Source organism: Barbus barbus (genome assembly GCF_936440315.1).
Source record: "Barbus barbus genome assembly, chromosome: 4".
Lineage (NCBI taxonomy): Eukaryota > Metazoa > Chordata > Actinopteri > Cypriniformes > Cyprinidae > Barbus > Barbus barbus.
The window spans coordinates 33638758-33658057 of NC_136732.1; the positions used below are offsets into that span (position 1 = coordinate 33638758).

Here is a 19300-nt window from a genome sequence, read left to right on the forward strand (position 1 = left end):
GACAGAAAAAAAAAAGTTTTAAAATTTAAAATAAATTTTGTGTTCCAGAAGAAAACACTGACCTAATAAAACTGACCTTTACTATTGGCTGAATTCAGGCGGTGGGCGGGACTAACTCTCTTGACTGACGTTGAAGTGGGCCAATCAGTCAACGAAAGACACTCCTCGCGAGGGGAAGCAGCCATTGTCAACCCACAACAAGCAAGAAAGAGGAAGAAGACAGTCGTGCTGCAAGACAACAGAGGAAATTATGATTTGGTGAAAAATCATGGCAGGCTTAGTGTTATAGATGTAACTGTCCGTCGCGAATACTTTATATTTTGTGCACCTTATCGCGGGGACCCAGCTCGGTGAGTGTTTGCTCGTTGACAGCCATATAACGTTACTAATGTTATCAAGAGCTAGCGCATGGGCTAATAAGCTTATCAGTATAAGACACAGACATCACATTCACTACACGCGTTATGTGGATGTGTTTCCCTTTAACCGTCAGTTGTCAAGTTATTAAATGGCCAGTGAATGATGGGAAATAATGTTTGGTGTGGTCTAGACGAGGATTAGCATCAGCTGGAGTTAAGATCTTACTGAATGTGTTGACCTAATTCTGTCCATTTCCTCTGATATCAGTACAGAAACACATCTGTGGCTTCCCCAGTGGAGTGGACAGATATCCACAAGCCTCTAAAGTGGAGTTATATTTCCCATATGTTTGTTTTTAGGGATACCCCAGTGAGATCTTTGGATTATCTAGTATGGCGGATGATAAAAGCATTGCTCTGTGTGTCATATATTATGTTTCTGACTTGCTGAATGTTGTCTTTGTGTTTTCGGATATCGTTGCAGTGCTTGTCACAATTTGATGGTTGGTGTGCATAAATAATGGCGTACTGCCACCTCGTTCGCACATATCTCTGAAGATGCCACAACATTTATTGGTTTATTGTGCTCTCATAAAATGTTATGTCTTCTGTACATATGTGAAATCCTGTGAGTAATCACTAGACATCGCTCTGATGTCCTGCTGGCTAAATGTCCTTATAAAGGAATAGTTCAGAGTCAGACAGAAAAGAATGTTTTGATATCATTTACATAATTTACTATTTTTCAAACATGTTAGTAAGTAGAACACAAAAGACGAGTTTTTGCAAATATTTTAAGACTGTCTTTTTCATATGAGGACTGGGGGTGTCAGACTACCAAAATGATAAAAAAACATTGTTAAAAGTATCCATGTGACTTGTGTGCTGTCTTTTGAAAACATGATCATTTTAAAATCATATAAACAGATGCTCTTCACTGGAAATGTTGCCCTTCAGTAGGAAGCTGTTTTAGTTGAACTTAAAAACTGGATTAGTTCAATTAAATTAATATATGAAGCATTTAGACCAGTTTTATTAACAGGATCAACTGATTTACTTAAAAGATCCGACTCGAGGCCTGAAGGAACAATTTTGTTCACAAATTGGGCATCGCTGCTACTGTCATGATCTCTCATGAACACACAAGAGAGAGCTTTTTTATTTGTATTTATTTGATCTCACACAAAGCTACTGTTTGACTATATATGAATATATAGGAATATAATGCTGTGGATCATTTTTTGGGATCCTTTTTTGCGTTTTTTTGTAATTTAGGTGCTTGACAGCTCCAGTCCATTTAAATTGCATGAATGAAAACAAGTAGAAACTCCCTTTTTGTGTTCCACGGAAGAAAGAAAATGATGCAGATTTGGAACGACATGAGAGTGAGGAAACATTTACGATGTGTTCAAGTTTGGATGAGCTATTCCTTAACCACCGCATTTCAGAATAACTCAGTACTGCTCATAACATCTCATAAAAATCAGACTGTAATTCTGTCTGCTCTGTATTTGTGTGCTTTATATCTTTAGGCAGCAAATAAGCAGTATTTGGTTTCTACTCCCCTGATGTCTGCCGAGGCATCTGGCTCATCTGGCGGGAATGTGGTGACTGTGTCCGGTTCTGCTGCATCATCCTCCAGCTATGCTGGGGAAGAAAAGGCTGGCAGGAGCCTGGCGGGGAGTAAGTATGTGAAGCTCAACGTGGGGGGAACTCTTCACTACACCACAGTCCAGACACTCACCAAGGAGGACAGTCTGCTCAGGAGTATTTGTGACGGGAGCACAGAGGTCACCATAGACTCCGAGGGTAAGAAAAAGCAGGAGAATGTGTTGTTATAGACTACAAAAGTTTGGGGTTGGTAAGATCTGATCTCACCATTATCGAGTAATTGCATGAAGAAACTGAAAAAAACTGTGAATAATGTCTCCAAGACACTTGACTTGAAGAAATCTTCCTACAAAGTTACCTGAAAAACTATGCACCCGTGTCCCTACATAAGACAAAAGCTGTTTGTTGCCCCTGTTGCCAAGCATTATTCTACAATAACAGATGTAGAAACTAGATCAGAGATGTATATTTAAATGTGTGTTCACTTGCTTTTTAAGGCTGGGTGGTACTGGACAGATGTGGGAGACACTTTTCCCTGGTGCTGAACTTCCTGCGGGACGGGACAGTTCCTTTGCCAGAGAACACGCGGGAGCTAGAGGAGGTGTTGAAGGAAGCGCAGTACTACAGGCTGCAGGGTCTTGTGCAGCACTGCCTCACCGCATTACAGGTTAGAGGATGCACTGGAGCGTGTTTCTGGACCGTCAATGTTGGTCCAAAGTAGCACGTGTCTATAGAAAAGCGGAATGCTTCTTTGAGCTAAGGAAGGTGTTTGACAGCTGTTTGAATGTTGGTCTGTCACTTACTAATGGCTTGCTTGATGTCGATGCAGAAACGCAGGGATGTCTGCAGGGGATGTCACATACCTATGATCACTTCAGCCAAAGAGGAACAGAGGATGATAGTATTGTATATTTTTGTTTACTCACTATAACATTATCTTATTCAAAATGATAAAACATGCTTAAAAATGTAATTCATGCACTGTTCTATGCAAACATGTACTAGTCTATGCAAAAGTGTGATATCCTACTGTACTGGATGTCTGAATACTGATAAATGGTCTTAGAGTGCCATCTATTGGTCATACTGAGTATAGATGTTTTATAGGCCGTATACACCGGTCAAGGAGTACAGTAAACTTAGGATAACCTGGGGAACTTTGGGTGATTTCCAGAATATGAGGAATATGACAAATACATGTAACCAACTGTGATGTATGTTGTCTGGGATCACTGCCAACCAATGGGAGGAGAAGAAGAACTTTTACTTTTTAAAAATGACGAATACAGACGAATGCCACCATTAAAAAATAGACAAGGTGAACAAGTAATTAAATGTGGTAAATCAAACAGACATAGACAATGAGAATAACAGGAACTACCAAATATGGGCAATAAGAAACATATATATACTCTGTACCAACACTCACAGAATCAGAATCAGTCAATGGGACAGCTGCTTCTCGACTTTATTGTCTTGTTATAATAAAGTCTTTTCTTTCACATTTGAAACTCTGCTGTTTTTGAGCCTTTCTAATTGCATGACTGAGATCCAGACCATCGACGAGAGCACGATTTTCCACAACATAAAAGTGGCACCCCAGATGGGACTGGATTGAGGCTCCGGCGTCTTGAAGGGCCGTTGCAGGCGAGGGACCTGGGTTAACACGCAAACAATCCGAAATTACGAGGCCTCAAGGTAAGCAAGTTTTGCTTATATATTTGGATATAAGGAGATTGTTTGCTGGTTGACTAAGGGTTGAGCCTGTGGCGGTGTTTTGGGACAGGGCCTCACCAGCTAACGGACGTAAAATTATTTAAATGTAAAAATGCATATGGATTGATGAGTTTCAAGTGTTAAAGGATATGCCCATTAGTTAAAAGAGCACAGATGGTGCCAAAATAAAGTAGTAGTGAAAAAGCCTAGTGAAGAAGGGCTAGAAGTGTGAGCGTCTAGTTAAGAGGGACGCTGAATGCCGGCAAACGCCTAAGTGAGAGGCGTGGATCTGCGGTTACCGGCCCTGGGACAGAGGGTGACTGCTCGGGCAGATCGTTTCGAAACGAAACCGTTAGTCTTTGTTCGTTATATGTTATATGTTATATGTAAGTGTTGGTACACTTGAGTAATATATGTTTGTCTAAAAGTAAAAGTGCACGGTTATTTGATAAAACTGCAGAAGAAAATCACGTTAAGATTTGAAAAAGATCATATTGTATTGAATGGAATATTTTAACGGATTATTGAAAATTGAAAGAACTAGAAACACCCCAAAAAATTGGTTGTGTCGTTTGTTTGGGCATTCTCCACAGTGTCGACGCTGTGATCCAAATTGTGAAACTAAATTGTTGATAAAAAGAAAAGAATTGAAAAAGGCAATCTGAGCGCCTGTTTTCCCATTGTTGCGCCAGGGAGAGAAGAGGGGACCCGCGAGGGTGGGGGCTGAGGCTTTCTGTGTGTGTGTGTGAAGTGCTCGAGCAGTGTGTGTGTGTGTGTGTGCGAAAAGGAAGGAGAGGGAGAGAGAGATTCTGTTATTCTGAGTTTGCCCATACGGAGACATGAAGCGGACAGAAAAAATAAAACACATCGATTTGAATGACCCTGACACTGAACAAGAAAATCAGTTTCAGGCAGTATTGGTACAGACACAAGGTATTCGCAATCATTTTTGGTTGGAATCCAGCTTTATTGATCTCTATGGGCATGAACAGAAATTGACAGAATACAAGAAAAATATCTTTTTCAGAAAATTGATTAAGATTACAAATTTGGGAGAAAAATCAGCTGAATGGCCAGGAATAAATTGGCAAGATGTGGTAATGAAACATATAACGATTCGGCGATTGAAATACAATTTGTTTAGACTTTGGGATGCAGCTCTTCCTTGGATGGGAGCTGAGTCAAATGCAATTGACATCCCAGTTGAACCAGTTGTAGCACCGTATATTAAAAATAATTGGGCACCCTGGCCAGTGCTCGAAAAAGGAGCTACAATTCTAGATAACATCCATCTCAGAGTGGAAGCTGAGACGAGAGAAGTGATTTGGACGTCCAGAGTGTTGTTTGAGTCACCAGAGATAGGAAGTGCGCAGCCTCTCTTTGTGACTGGCAGAACTCTGAGGCGCCTACTAGTGACGATTGAGCAGAAGTTACAGCCTCAGTTCATACGTCACGTGAGGGTGGAGATTCACGGAGATCAGGAAAGATCGGATTCATCTCAGTGCAAATTGCTAAAAACAATACTCAATTAAATTAGAAAAAGATAAGAAAAAGGAAGGATGGCAGAGGGGGAAATAAAGGGAAAAAAGAAAAGGGGAAAAAGAGGTAGAAAAATTTTAACAATGCCGGAAAGAAGCTTATTGATTGACTATATGGAACCTCTGTATCCGATGTGGTGCACAAGAAATGAATTGAATATCAATATAATTAGGATAAAAGAATTTTGTATAGAATTAATGCCATCTCTTAATTACTCAATTTGGACAGGAGGATTGACAGCAACAGGTCGCAAATTTCATGAGAGGAGACTGTGGAGTTTTGAAGCTTTCAGCTTGGGGGAACACATCATTTGGACAAAAGCTAATCTTCGGATAAAAGAAACAAAGGGCTTTGGGTTACCTTTTAAGTTATTAACCAGAAAACACATTGTGATTATTCTAAAATATTTGAGATACACTAACCAGATTTCTTAAAAAAGGTGATAAAGTCCTCAGCCCAGTACAAGTCCAGGTGTAATCAGGGGTCGGATACTTTTAGTGATCCTCGTCTGATGAGCTTGGTGAAGAATTAGCTATTAAGTTTTAAACCACTGGGATTATAGAGGTAAAATCACCTAATAAACAGAGAAATAATTAGATAAAAACTATTTGCTAAATAAATTGATAGGGAAAAATTTTATAATGTCTAGTCCAGTAGAATTATTGGCCTCTGAAAATCCAGCATGTAAAGAAAATATAGGGGGACTCTCGAAAAAATGGGCAAAAAGAACAAAGAAATTGGCCACCAAGTGGCCGGTAGAGGGAACATTTAATGTGGCTATGTGTAGAGAGATGGAAGTACTGATTAAAAATCACAAGACCAATGACAAATCTAGAAAACGAAATGACAAGAGGGAACAAGAATTAGGGGTGTTGAATTTATTCAAGCAATATGGGATTAAATTATGGAAATTGGAAAGGGGAAACAAAACGGGTGAAGTAAAAGAAGAAAGACCACCTCCATATGCTCCTTGCTGTGACCAGGCCGTCAATCAGATGCCAATCATACAGGGAAAAATAGATATAAAAGGACCCATAGAATTTGAGGGGTATGTACATGAAACAAGCTCAGACGAAGAGATAGAAGCGCAGAGCTGCCCAGAATCATTGTCATTAGAAAGTAGGGAGAAAGAATATGCTTGCAGGGTCGTGAAGGAGGGGCTGGAGCCACAGGAGGAAAGGCTGGAGCTACAGGAGGAGGGGCAGTGGACATCTACACCAGCACCACAGCCGAGAGAGAGAGAGAAAGCAGCAATCTACAAAGAAGAGCCAAGAATTGAAGGAAGGGGGGCTGGAGCCCACAAGAAGAAAAATAAATCAGGAGCACCTCCCACACGTCATGAGCTTGAATCAATGTTAAAGGAGATGGAAGAGCGTTATAAGCGCGAAACAGCAGCAGGTGGCGGCAGTGAGAGAAGTGAGGGGAGTGAGTCAGAAAGATCATCTGAGGAAGGAGCGCCCTCTGCTGACTCAATACAGGAAGAACTGGCTGAGATGGAGGAAAGATGCAACAGGACAAGAGAGAAAATCAAGCAAGCTATTAACATGACAAGAGAAGAATATGAGCAGGTAGAGAGATCATTACAACAAGAAGCAAATGAATTATTGCATCTTCAGTCAAAGCAGCCTCATTCAAGTCTGCGTTACCCAGTTCAGCGAAAACAGTACAAACAAGTTGAAGGGATACTGACCTTACAGGACATAGAGCCACTGAAAGATCAGCATCAAGTGCAAAGGCAAAGAAATGAAGACAGATCAGCACGGACGATGAGATCTCCAACAAGAACAACAGAAGAAGCCAAGGATGGTGAATCAAGACATCAGTGCCCAATTCTCATCAAGCAAGGGCATGCTCAATATATACCTTGGGCAAGTCAAGATTTGGACTCACTAGTATCCCGTCTCCCAGATATTCATGAAGGAGCTGGAAAATGGATCAAAACAGTGGAAGAAGAAACAACTGGAAAGCTGTTGGCACTTGGTGACATCAAAGCATTGCTTGTAAAGTGCCTAGGAGCCTCCAAGATGAATGACATCCTAAAGCAGTCTGGCCTTCTGCATGCAGTGGACAGACCTGAAGCAGATGGAACCTCCTTTGACAAACATCGACGTGATATTTGGAGGGTGCTGAGAGCTGAGTACCCAATGCAAACTGACCCAAGCTGCCTGAAGGGAGAGCCAATGGGAGAAATAGAAAATCCTACCACCTACATACAGAAACAACTGAGACGATGGAAAGAAGAACTGGAAAGAGATCCTGAACAAGACAGAGTACTGACAGCACTCTTCAGGACTGCAATTGTGGAAGCCATGCCTGCATCAGTAAAACTGAAGCTGGAAGATGTGGTAGGTCTGAATTCAAAGTCACACAAAGAATTCAGAGACCATGTGGTTCATGCTGTGGAACAATACAGAAAGCAAGAACTGAAGATGAAAAATCAAGAAAAAGAACTACAAAGAAAGCTGACCCAAATGCAACTTGAAGAGCTCCTGAACAAAAAGAAAAGGATCCTCGCAGTGCAAAAGGAAGACTCCTCAGCTGTTATGGCACCTGTCAACACTTCAGTGCCAGTTAATCCACCAGCACCAATGAATGTGGCTGCACCAGCAAATCAGATTGTGACAACACAGGCGCCATCTGCTGGACCAAGCAATGTACCACAAGGACAGCAACCAGTGGTAATATATCTCAAGCCAGAGCAAGCGAACAACAGGAATTGGAACAGACCACAACAAGGAGGGCGTGGTAGAGGCAGATTCAACAACAATCAACAGAGACCAGGAATATGCTGGGGATGCAATCAGCCTGGACATCTTAAGAGAGACTGTCCCTCCAATCCTTGGATGCAAGACCAACTGATGACAACAGGGGTTGGTTATGAACAACAACCAATACAGACCCGAGCTCAAGGACCTGTCAACCCGTGGCGTGGTCCTAATCAAGGTTACTAGGGCTGCCCAGAGAATCCTGAGGGGAGGAACCAACTTCCAATGATATCTTCGGATGCCGATCAAGAACCAATGTTGCGAGTTAATATTGAAGGAAAACCAATAACTCTTATGCTTGATACAGGGGCATCGTACTCGTGCTTGAATCCAAGATATGCCTCGCACCTCCCCATGTCTGGAAAATATATAAAGACAGTAGGATTCTCGGGAGTGACTCAGCTACTTCCTATGACGACCCCTGTAAGCATAAGCTTAGAAGACACAGAAATAAGATTACCAATTTTAGTTTCAGAACATACACCTGTCAACCTGTTAGGGAGGGATGCTATATGTAAATTGAAAATGCAAATATGGTGTACTCCAGATGGAATTTATATAAATGATAGAGCAGTGAGACAAATGAATTTGACAGACGTACAACAAACACAAGAGCCATGTGCTAATATGTATTGGTTAGGGGATTTGTATGAAGACGTAGAAAAAACACTTAGCAAATGGGGAAGATACATAAGAGAACAACTTTGTGAACCAAGTCTACCAAAAACTGAATTTCATTGTACTATGAAGTATGATGAAAGCAAAAACCCAGAATTTGAAAAAAGGTGGCTAAAAGACACAAAGGAACTAACTATCCCCATGATGTCACAATATATAGTGATAGGACCAAAAGGTGCAGCTCTGCAGGTAGATAGAGAAGAATTCATTGATGAGTGGTTTGATGTGCCTAACTCAGTTCCCCATGTTACTCTGTATGTAAATAAAGACTGTGTTTCCAAAGACTTAGGCCCCATGATGAAAAAAGCAGAAAAAAGTAAGTGGGAAGTTACAGAAAATCCTCTAATATTTCAATCAACAGATGACCAGTATCTTAAGATTTTATGTGCAACTCCAATGATGGGAGTTCCTAGAATGATTGTAAATACAAAAAGCAAACCAAAAGTTGAGGAACATCAAACAAAACAGACTGAATTAATAAGAGAAATGGAGAGGCAAGTGCCATCAGAATTATGGTCACAACATGAAACTGATGTAGGGCTAGTAAAGTCAGCTAACCCGGTTAGAATAATACTTAGACCTGGAGCTACAGTACCTAGGAAAAAACAATACCCCTTGAAACCAGAAGCTGTAGAAGGAATAAAAAAGACAATTGAGGGGTTAATGACAGCAGGAGTGCTAATTGAAATCAATAGTCCTAGCAACACTCCAATATTGCCAGTAGCTAAAGCAGATAAATCCAAATGGCGTCTGGTGCATGACCTGAGAGCAGTAAATGAGATTGTGGAGGACTGGCCTGCGGAGGTTCCAAATCCGCATACGCTGCTAACCAATGTTCCATCTACTGCTAATTATTACACTGTGATTGATCTGTGTTCTGCCTTTTTCAGTGTTCCCCTGTCAGAGGAAAGCAGACCATTGTTTGCGTTCACCTATCAAGGTAAAAAATTAAGTTATACTCGAATGCCCCAGGGCTTCAAGCACTCGCCCCACATTTTTAATCAGGTATTAAAAACAGATCTAGAGGACCTCAGGTTAGATAGTACCCTAATACAGTATGTAGATGATTTGCTTCTTGCTTCTGCAACTCTGGAACAGTGTCATCAGGACTCAATTAAAGTGCTTACTAAATTAGCAGAGGGGGGACATAAGGTTTCCAAAGACAAGCTCCAATATTGCCTGCCACAGGTTGAGTACTTAGGACGAACAATATCACATGGGATGAAAGCAATATCACCCAGTCAATTAGAGGGCATTAGCAAAGCACCCCAACCTCAAACAGTAGGGCAGATGATGACTTTTCTAGGAATGACAGGTTTTAGTTCAGATTGGATTGAAGACTATGCCATTAAAACAGCCCCGTTAAGAGCCTTAATGAAACAAGTGGGTCATCAAAATCTTAGGGCACCACTGACATGGACAACAGATGCATTAATAGCATTTGAATCATTAAAAAGAGAATTGCAGTCTGCACCTGCATTAGCAACACCAGCATATGACCAAGTATTTCATTTGTATGTTGCAAATAGAAAAGATGGCTATGCATCTGCAGTACTTATGCAAGAGACTTGTAGTGGAAGGAAAAAACAACCAATCGCCTACTACAGCACAAAATTAGACAGTGTGGCTGAAGGATACCCGCCATGCTATCAACAAGGATTAGCAGCAGTGTACTTTGCATATGAAAAAGCCTCTACAATAACTATGGGTTATCCAGTCATAATATATGCACATCATAAGATAGTGGAGTTGTGGGAACAGGGTAAATTCGTTCTTACCCCTTCTAGGTGTCTGGCATATTCAACATTATTGACCTTTCCAGATATAACGATAAGGAGATGCACAATAGTCAATCCAGCCAATCACATACCTTTGCAAGATGAGGGAATACCTCACGAATGTGTAGCTGACTCCTTAGCATTCACCAGATTAAGACCAGATTTAGAATCAACACCCATCTCTGAGGCACAGGTTGATTACTTTGTAGATGGATCATGCTTCAGAGACCATTTGGGTAATCACGCAGGATTTGCAATTGTTAGATGTGACAGTGATGACTTTATTCCAGTGGTGGTGCAGCATTGTGAACAGCCATGCTCAGCACAACTGGCAGAGTTGAAAGCTCTTACTGAAGCCTGTAAATTAGCTAAAGGCATATCAGCAAATATTTATACTGATTCTGCGTATGCTCATGGTGTATGTCATCTTTTTGGAGCAGTTTGGAAGCAAAGGGGATTTAAGAAAAGTGATGGTACACCAGTACAACATGGTGATCAGATAATTGATCTAATAACAGCTATGATGCATCCAAAGAGATTGGCCATCGTTAAATGCCAAGCACACAAGAAGGGTAATGACTTTGTGATTAGGGGCAATAATGAAGCAGATAAATATGCTAGACAAGCATCTGGCTGCACTACAGCAATAATGGCTCCGTCCATTCTAATTCAACCTCAGCCTCAATTAGCAGATGTAGCACGGATGCAGCAACAAGCTACCCCATATGAACTCAGTGTATGGCAACAGAGAGGAGCGACAAGAGACGCAAATGGGCTTTGGCGGTCACATGAAGGACAAATGATAGCTCCCACACCATTGCTTACAATCCTGATCTCTGACGCGCATGGTTTCGACCATTGCGCGAGGGGGGAAGTGATTAGAAAGGTAAAACGCCAAGGATTTTGGTCACCTTATTTACAAGCAATGGTGGACGAGTATCTGTCTGAGTGTGACGTCTGTGCCCAAAATAATGTAAGAAAGGGAACAACCGCACCCGTAGGTCATATTCCTGTCCCAGAAGGGCCATTCAAACATTTGGTAATGGACTATGCAGATATGATAAGAACTGTCAGAGGTAAAAGATATTTACTGGTTATAATTGACAGATTTAGTAGATGGGTGGAAGCTGTTCCATCAGCAGACCAAGGGGCTCAAACAGTGATTAAATTTTTGACCAGAGAAGTAATTCCCAGATTTGGAATACCATCCCAAATTAGTTCAGACAATGGGTCAGCATTCATTCAAAGAACAGTAAAGGCAGTAATACAACAGTTAAGGGTAAAGCAACGTCTAGGTTGTGTCTATAGACCTCAGTCCCAAGGGATCGTGGAGAGAGTTAACGGGACTCTCAAGGCGAAATTGAACAAAATTTGCGCCGATACAAAATTAAATTGGGTAGATGCACTGCCCCTGGCGTTGATGAGTTATCGTATGCAAACAAATAGGATAACAAACTTGACCCCACATGAAATGCTGACAGGTAGACCAATGCCAGTCCCATATTTGAGAGGTCCATATGAAGGACCGCCCCTTGAACAGTTGCAAATGGAGTTAAAAGCATATATGAAACAGCTGACGAAAATTCATGAAGCCATCCATACACAAGAACAGAATAGAGGTCCAAGAGAGGAAGAGGAAACACCTAGTGTTATACAACCTGGAGATCAGGTATATTTGAGGGTCTTTAGAAGGAAATGGAATGAGCCAAGAAGGGAAGGGCCATACACTGTAGAAAGAGCCACCCCAACAGCAGTACAGGTGCAAGGTAGCACAACTTGGTACCATTTAAATCATTGTACCAGAGTACCCAGATTGAGACCCAGAAGACGAGAAGAACAGATAGTAGAGCTCCCTTCAAGGGAGCACAGTCCAGAGAGAGGTGGGGAAGAAAATGAGCAAGTAGGGCCCCCTCCAAGAGAGCAGAGTCCTGAAAGTGACGGGGAGGGGGAAGAAAGTAATACTGATGAACCTCATTTCAGGGAAACAGAGCGCGCAGAAGCCGCAGCACTGACTGAAGATGGGGTGCAGCCTCCGGAAGTGGAACATGAAAGTCAGGGTGAAACTGATCGTGATCTTGGTGATGATATATCTGCTGCAGAGATTGCCCAAGACGCGGGGCAATCCACAAGACCATTCGAACCACAGCCATCAACTAGTGTTCAACCCAGATATCAACCTGATGAATTCCTCACGCTTGATCCAAACACCATTGCTGAATTATTCTCTTAAAATGACTGATCAGAAACCAGGTATTTATGCAAACGGACATGTTAGAAAGGGGTCAGTAAGTAGGGCTAACGATAATGAAAACAATGCTAAAACATCAGTTTTAAAGAAAGAAGGACTGCTAGGTGCAGCCCATGACAATGAGTGGTTCAAATGGGCAGAATACACTGCAAAAGTAGCAGGAATGGATAGTTGTGTGTTTTGTTCTCCATCCCCTCTCGAAAAATTAACAGTAGTGCCCAGTCCCTATGATTTCATCCAATGTGGTAAACATTATGCTCAATATTGTAAAGACACTAAAGCTAAAGGGATACGTTTTATAAATGCCACATATTGTCCAGCAGAATGCTTACTTATGCTAGGAAACAAGGGCTACTATAGAGATTTTGGCAAAATAAGAATAGGAAAAGAGTGTAATCAGATGAATATTAGAGTTGCTCGAAATAAAAGAGAGATCCCATCAGCCTATGATGTTGACTACACATTAGATTATGAATGCTTCAACAGAACCAACGGAAAACAAGATGTGGGTGAATTTGGGGGCAACTGTGCGGTAATTTGGCATATGGATGTATTCATGTTTCGAAATCCACATGTAGCTAAGTTTCATAGTCTAATGTATGCTACCGCAACTATAAAAACAAATATGACAATTGTGAGATTAATAGACAAATGTGCAGAAGCTACAATTCACTTTCCTTTTATTTATTATCTAATGGATCAAACAGAAGCAGTGGCAGATTATTATTGGATGTGTGGAGGAAAAAGAGTGCGAACCACACTCCCAAAAGATTGGAAAGGTATTTGCACCAGAGTAAGATTGATGCAAGGAATAACAATAATAGAGGGAAACATAGATAGTGTAAAGAACCCCAAATCACAAGTAAGCAGAGCAAAGAGAGCGTATGCTCCAGACCCGAAGGTGTACTTAGATGCAATTGGCCAACCTAGAGGAATACCAGATAAATTTAAAGCAAGAAATGAGGTAAAGTCTGGCTTTGAGTCTCTACTTGTATGGATAGCCACCAACAAAAACACTGAATGGATTAATTACATTTACTATAATCAGCAGAGGTTCATTAATTACACCAATGATGCCTTAAGTGCTCTTGGAGAACAATTAGATGCAACAAGCAAAATGACATGGCAAAATAGACAAGCTTTGAATTGGCTGTTGGCGGAGAAAGGAGGAGTTTGTGTAATGTTTGGTTCTGACTGTTGTACCTATATCCCAAATAATACAGCGCCAGATGGATCGTTCACCCAAGCGATGGATAAACTGAAAAATCTGAGGGAAGAAGTGACCTTGAATGCTGGAACAGATCTGCAGATTGGAGACTGGTTAAATTCAATTTTTGGGTCTTGGAAAGGGTGGTTGATTAAGGTGGGAATTGTAATAGCTATTGCTATTGTTGTGTTTTTTGCACTGTTTTGTTGTGTTATACCTTTCATCAGATCCATGTTAGCCAGTGCTGCAGCCAAACAGATGCTAAGCATATCAGTAAGACCAACCGGAGTTGACATTGGATATGCTCACGGATACACTGTGGGCCCTGGACTGGACGAACTAGACGACTTTGACCTAGAAGAGACTATTCTGTGAAACCTTTCCTGAAAGAACAACGGAGTGGTAGGGAAGGGGTGCCTTTTAATTTTTTATACTTCTTTATTTTCACTTTTGTAGATATATTAGAGGTGTGGGATAGTGTAGGGAGAGAGATAGGGGTACTATGTATTTTCCTTTGGCATATGCCCCTTCCTGAAGTCATTTACTCCTTATATCATTTATATTTACTCCTTATATCATTTATATTGAAATTATTTACTAATCATGTATAATGTGAATACTGAAAGAAAAAGGGAACGATAAGGGTCTGAAGCAGGTCATTGTCCATGTTATGAGGCATTGCAACCAGAAAAAGGGAATGAAACAGAAGGATTAATTGAGATCTGAAAGGTGATTGAGGGTCTGACCCAAGTCAGGAGTGCAATAACAGTGTTTATTCATTTAGCCCAGCCTTCAGAGATCAATATGTATTTTTTCTATACTTATTTTTTATGCTATTACACTAACATTCCATTAGTTACTATAACAATGATTGCTGTATACACTGGAACATGCTGTCAGAAAGGAAGAAGGAAGGATCGACGAGCACCTCAGTGCTTGGCAACATGAGTAGATTCAACTGGGGTTTAAAAACCCACCATCTACTCCAACACCAGATAGGGCTAGAGGAAGCTCCTCTGGCAACGAAGGATAACAAAACCAGATAGCGCTCTAGGCTACCGGAAATGCCTAGAGTTCCTCTGGCTGCGTGGGACAAACCAGTGTTTTAAATCTATTTTCTAGAAGTGTTTATTAATCACTCATATATTCTACATAACCATGACAACCATGGGCAAGGCTTGAACATTTTGTGCACATGCTTACACACACATTAATGATTGAATTATTAATCCCGAAAAGTATGGTTGGATAGGAAGACAGATTCTTTTACTCTCCTCTAGTCAAAGGAGAGGAGAGATGTTTGGGTCTGGCTTCCTCTGGAGTGCGGTATCATGAAGAAACAATCTGACAAGAGGTTATGAGAGGCCGCACGCTGGCTGAAAGAGGGTATAAACTGAGGGGTGGACTCATGGAACTGCACTCTAGGTAATGAACATGATTGTGAGACTTAGTAAAGTCTCAAAGAGAGGAATATATTGTATATTTTTGTTTACTCACTATAACATTATCTTATTCAAAATGATAAAACATGCTTAAAAATGTAATTCATGCACTGTTCTATGCAAACATGTACTAGTCTATGCAAAAGTGTGATATCCTACTGTACTGGATGTCTGAATACTGATAAATGGTCTTAGAGTGCCATCTATTGGTCATACTGAGTATAGATGTTTTATAGGCCGTATACACCGGTCAAGGAGTACAGTAAACTTAGGATAACCTGGGGAACTTTGGGTGATTTCCAGAATATGAGGAATATGACAAATACATGTAACCAACTGTGATGTATGTTGTCTGGGATCACTGCCAACCAATGGGAGGAGAAGAAGAACTTTTACTTTTTAAAAATGACGAATACAGACGAATGCCACCATTAAAAAATAGACAAGGTGAACAAGTAATTAAATGTGGTAAATCAAACAGACATAGACAATGAGAATAACAGGAACTACCAAATATGGGCAATAAGAAACATATATATACTCTGTACCAACACTCACAGAATCAGAATCAGTCAATGGGACAGCTGCTTCTCGACTTTATTGTCTTGTTATAATAAAGTCTTTTCTTTCACATTTGAAACTCTGCTGTTTTTGAGCCTTTCTAATTGCATGACTGAGATCCAGACCATCGACGAGAGCACGATTTTCCACAACAATAGCCACCTGTAGGAAGGTGAGATAACACAGCAGAATATTTACTTCCCAGTTCCCACTTAGACCAAAACAACACAAGAAAAATTATATCTGTTTAGACTGCAATACACCAATTTTGCCCAGATTCAAAGTCTGGTGGAGTTAGCACTTGTTGCCAGAGCCAGTCTTTATTCCATCCAGTCAGAGGATATCAAACATGCTTTCTATTTGGGCTGATTTTAGAATGCATGTTGTTGTAATTTTTTCATGCATCTCCTAGCAATGTGGCACAAGTTTCTGTTTGACTTTGTGTCAGAACAACATGAAAATGTGGTAGTGTGTGATTCTAAGTCATTTTAAAGGGATACTCCTCCCCAAAATGAACATTTTGTCATTAATCACTTACCCCCATGTCGTTCCAAACCCGTAAAAGCTTTTTTCGTCATCGGAACACAATTTAAGATATTTTGGATGAAAGGCTTGTGACTGTCCCATTGACTGCATAGTAAATTGCACTGTCAAGGTCCATAAAAGTATGTAAAGCATCGTCAGAATAGTCCATCTGCTATCAGTGGTTCTATCTGAATTTTATGAAGCGACGAGAACGCTTTTTCTGCGCAAAGAAAACAAAAAAAACATTTTATTCAACAATTCATCTCCTCTGTGTCATTTTCATCCAAAATATCTTACATTTTGTTCAGAGGCAACATGGGGGTAAGTGATTAATGACACAATTTTAATTTTGGGGTGGAGTTTCCCTTTAAGTCATTTAGTATATAATGTCTAGTTTTTCTCTGTAACCATTTACAGAGTTGCCAAGTATATGATGCCTATTGTTTTTTTAAAGTCTGTTTAGATTTTAAAACAAGACACTACAGGCAAAACTAGTGCTAGTTTTTTAATTTTGTGATTTTTGGGCTTTTTCGCTATATGTTCTCTTTCAGAATATCAAAATTACACATTCAGTTTATTTTGTTAGACTTTATCTATTTGCATCTGTAGATTTTATATGTGTATATATACTGCTTTATATGGGCATACAGTATGGAGCTCTGAGAAAAATGACATTGATATTAATAATGGTAATGAGATTTTTGTTCTGTTAGGTTCATAAATACTGTTTTCCTCATTACAGCCAGTGGTGAAACTGCAGAATAACAGAGGGAACAATAAATACTCCTATACCAGGTACATTCAGCCTCGCTTCTTCAGCTTTTTTTTTTTATATAAAGTTTACCACCTTTTCTAAGTTTACCACCTTCGCATTTCAGAAAGCATATTAATCATAATGTGACTTATTCAAATACTTATTCATTCTGAATCCAAATTAATAATTGCAGTCATACACACACAAGATATGTGTCTCAATGACCCCTTGTAATTATGCCTGGTTATTATAGGAAGCAGTAAGAAAATGATTTTGAGACATTTAAATGTTCCTATATGTCAAACAGTAGAGCTTAGCACTAACAACACCAAGGTCATGGGTTCAATTTTCTGGGAATGCATGAATAAAAAATAAAAAAAAGTATGTCAAATATGTAAATGTAAATGGGAGGTGCTGTTTTTCAATAAAAATGTACCCTGTTTCCTCAGCAACTCTGATGATAACCTTCTGAAGAACATTGAGCTGTTCGATAAGCTGGGGCTGCGCTTTAATGGCAGAGTGCTGTTCATTAAAGACGTGTTGGGAGATGAGATATGCTGCTGGTCTTTTTACGGCGAGGGACGCAAGATTGCCGAAGTCTGCTGCACTTCTATTGTTTATGCCACTGAGAAGAAACAGACCAAAGTGAGCAAAATGGACTTGAACTCTCTCGTCTGTGTGTATAAATGTTTGTTTTCTAAATTCATTTTTTTCATCTTTTCACATAGGTTGAGTTCCCAGAAGCTCGTATCTTTGAGGAGACACTCAACATTTTGATCTATGAAAATGGGCGAGGCTCGGGTTCGGGAGGCATGGCCTTGCTGGAGTCAGGGGGCGTCTCGTCGACAGGTGTGGGCCAGTTAGAGGAGGAAGGGGCAAGTGCGGGAGGCGGGGATAGGCGGGTGAGGCGTATCCATGTGCGGAGGCATATTATGCATGATGAGAGGGGTCACGGACAGCAGACTGTCTACAAAGACTGAATCAGAACGATACAAAGACATTATACTACCAATATGCATGTGAACAATGGAAAAGTTGGTTGAGGAAAGAAAGACAACTTTGGTATGTTTAATACTGCACTGAAATGGGAGGGGTGAGGGGGTAATCATGGACTAGTTTAGAAATAATACTGAAGTTGCCACAGTGTGGTACACTTATTTTTTTCTGTAAGATACATTTACATGACCTTTTTTTCATTTTTTGTTCAATTTAATTTATTATTCAGTTAATTTATTGTCCAGAATTTTCACTTTTTCAAGATTCAATGTGAAATAAGTTGTATTTTGTTTTGATTTGTTTGTATGGGCCGTGTGAAAGTTTATCTCGTGGTGATTAATGGTAAACTGTGTATGTATGCTGACTTGAGAGGTACATGGTGGAGGTGTCATGTTGTCTAGGACTGTCAGATCTTCTGGGAAACTGACCAAATGTGCAAAGCTTGTTGTTGCAGCCATAGATAGCAGGGGGTCCAGTTTTAAACATCCTTTTTGTAACATAAAAGGAAACATAAGTAAATAATTTTACACAACTGTGCCTCATGATTAGTGTTTAACATTTTCAATGAGCGTGTTAATATTCATAAAGCTAATATTGTTTTGGTTTAAAAAGAAAAAGATTGCCATAGTTTCTAGCATGATGTAACAATACATTCTAAAACAAAAGAATGGATTAGACTTCTTGCCACACTCGCAGTAAAAAAAAAAAAAATTATTTCAGGATCATTTCTAGACTAAGATTGCTCCTTTGAATCACAATAGTAGTTACCACTATAGTACAAACCCCTTCACAAAATGATTTGTTTTATTGACAAATGAAAGCCATAAATGTATGCACTCACTGACCAAAAAACACCCCTTAATTCTGCCAATTAAACCAGTATATGTGGAATGCCGTCCAGATATTGTTTTGGAATTTTAATCAACTGGAATTAATATTCCATTAACATTTTCAATAAATATGCTTTTTGGTAAAACCCTTGTTAAGCTGTTTTAATTTGTCTTCAAAATAGCAAATCAAACCTATTCCAAAGCAAGGGAATAAATCATAAAAATACAGTAGGTTATAACAGAGTTTCGAAATGACATTCATACCAGACGAAGGATGAAAATGGTGAATAT

At 40.0% G+C, this 19300-nt stretch overlaps 2 protein-coding genes across 3 annotated transcripts; both read left to right on the forward strand.

Annotated features, from left to right (window-relative positions):
- The first annotated feature begins 190 nt into the window (after positions 1-190).
- Positions 191-19151, forward strand: LOC306868753 (BTB/POZ domain-containing adapter for CUL3-mediated RhoA degradation protein 1-like). Of its 2 annotated transcripts, XM_079415082.1 has the most exons (8): positions 191-350; positions 1892-2168; positions 2468-2637; positions 2800-2868; positions 16059-16076; positions 17172-17224; positions 17633-17828; positions 17912-19151. In XM_079415082.1, exons 2-8 carry the CDS (start codon positions 1928-1930, stop codon positions 18161-18163), a joined length of 999 nt encoding a protein of 332 aa, XP_079271208.1. In that variant the 5' UTR covers positions 191-350; positions 1892-1927; the 3' UTR covers positions 18164-19151. The 2 variants fall into 2 exon arrangements, with proteins under 2 accessions (XP_079271208.1, XP_079271209.1); XM_079415083.1 differs by lacking the exon at positions 16059-16076 and having other exon boundaries at positions 2800-2886.
- Positions 2911-8176, forward strand: LOC306861320 (uncharacterized protein; the record flags this gene model as incomplete). The annotated part of the gene is made up of 2 exons (XM_079403524.1): positions 2911-3668; positions 5454-8176. Exon 2 carries the CDS (start codon positions 5867-5869, stop codon positions 8174-8176), a length of 2310 nt encoding a protein of 769 aa, XP_079259650.1. The 5' UTR covers positions 2911-3668; positions 5454-5866.
- Positions 19152-19300: the final 149 nt, after the last annotated feature.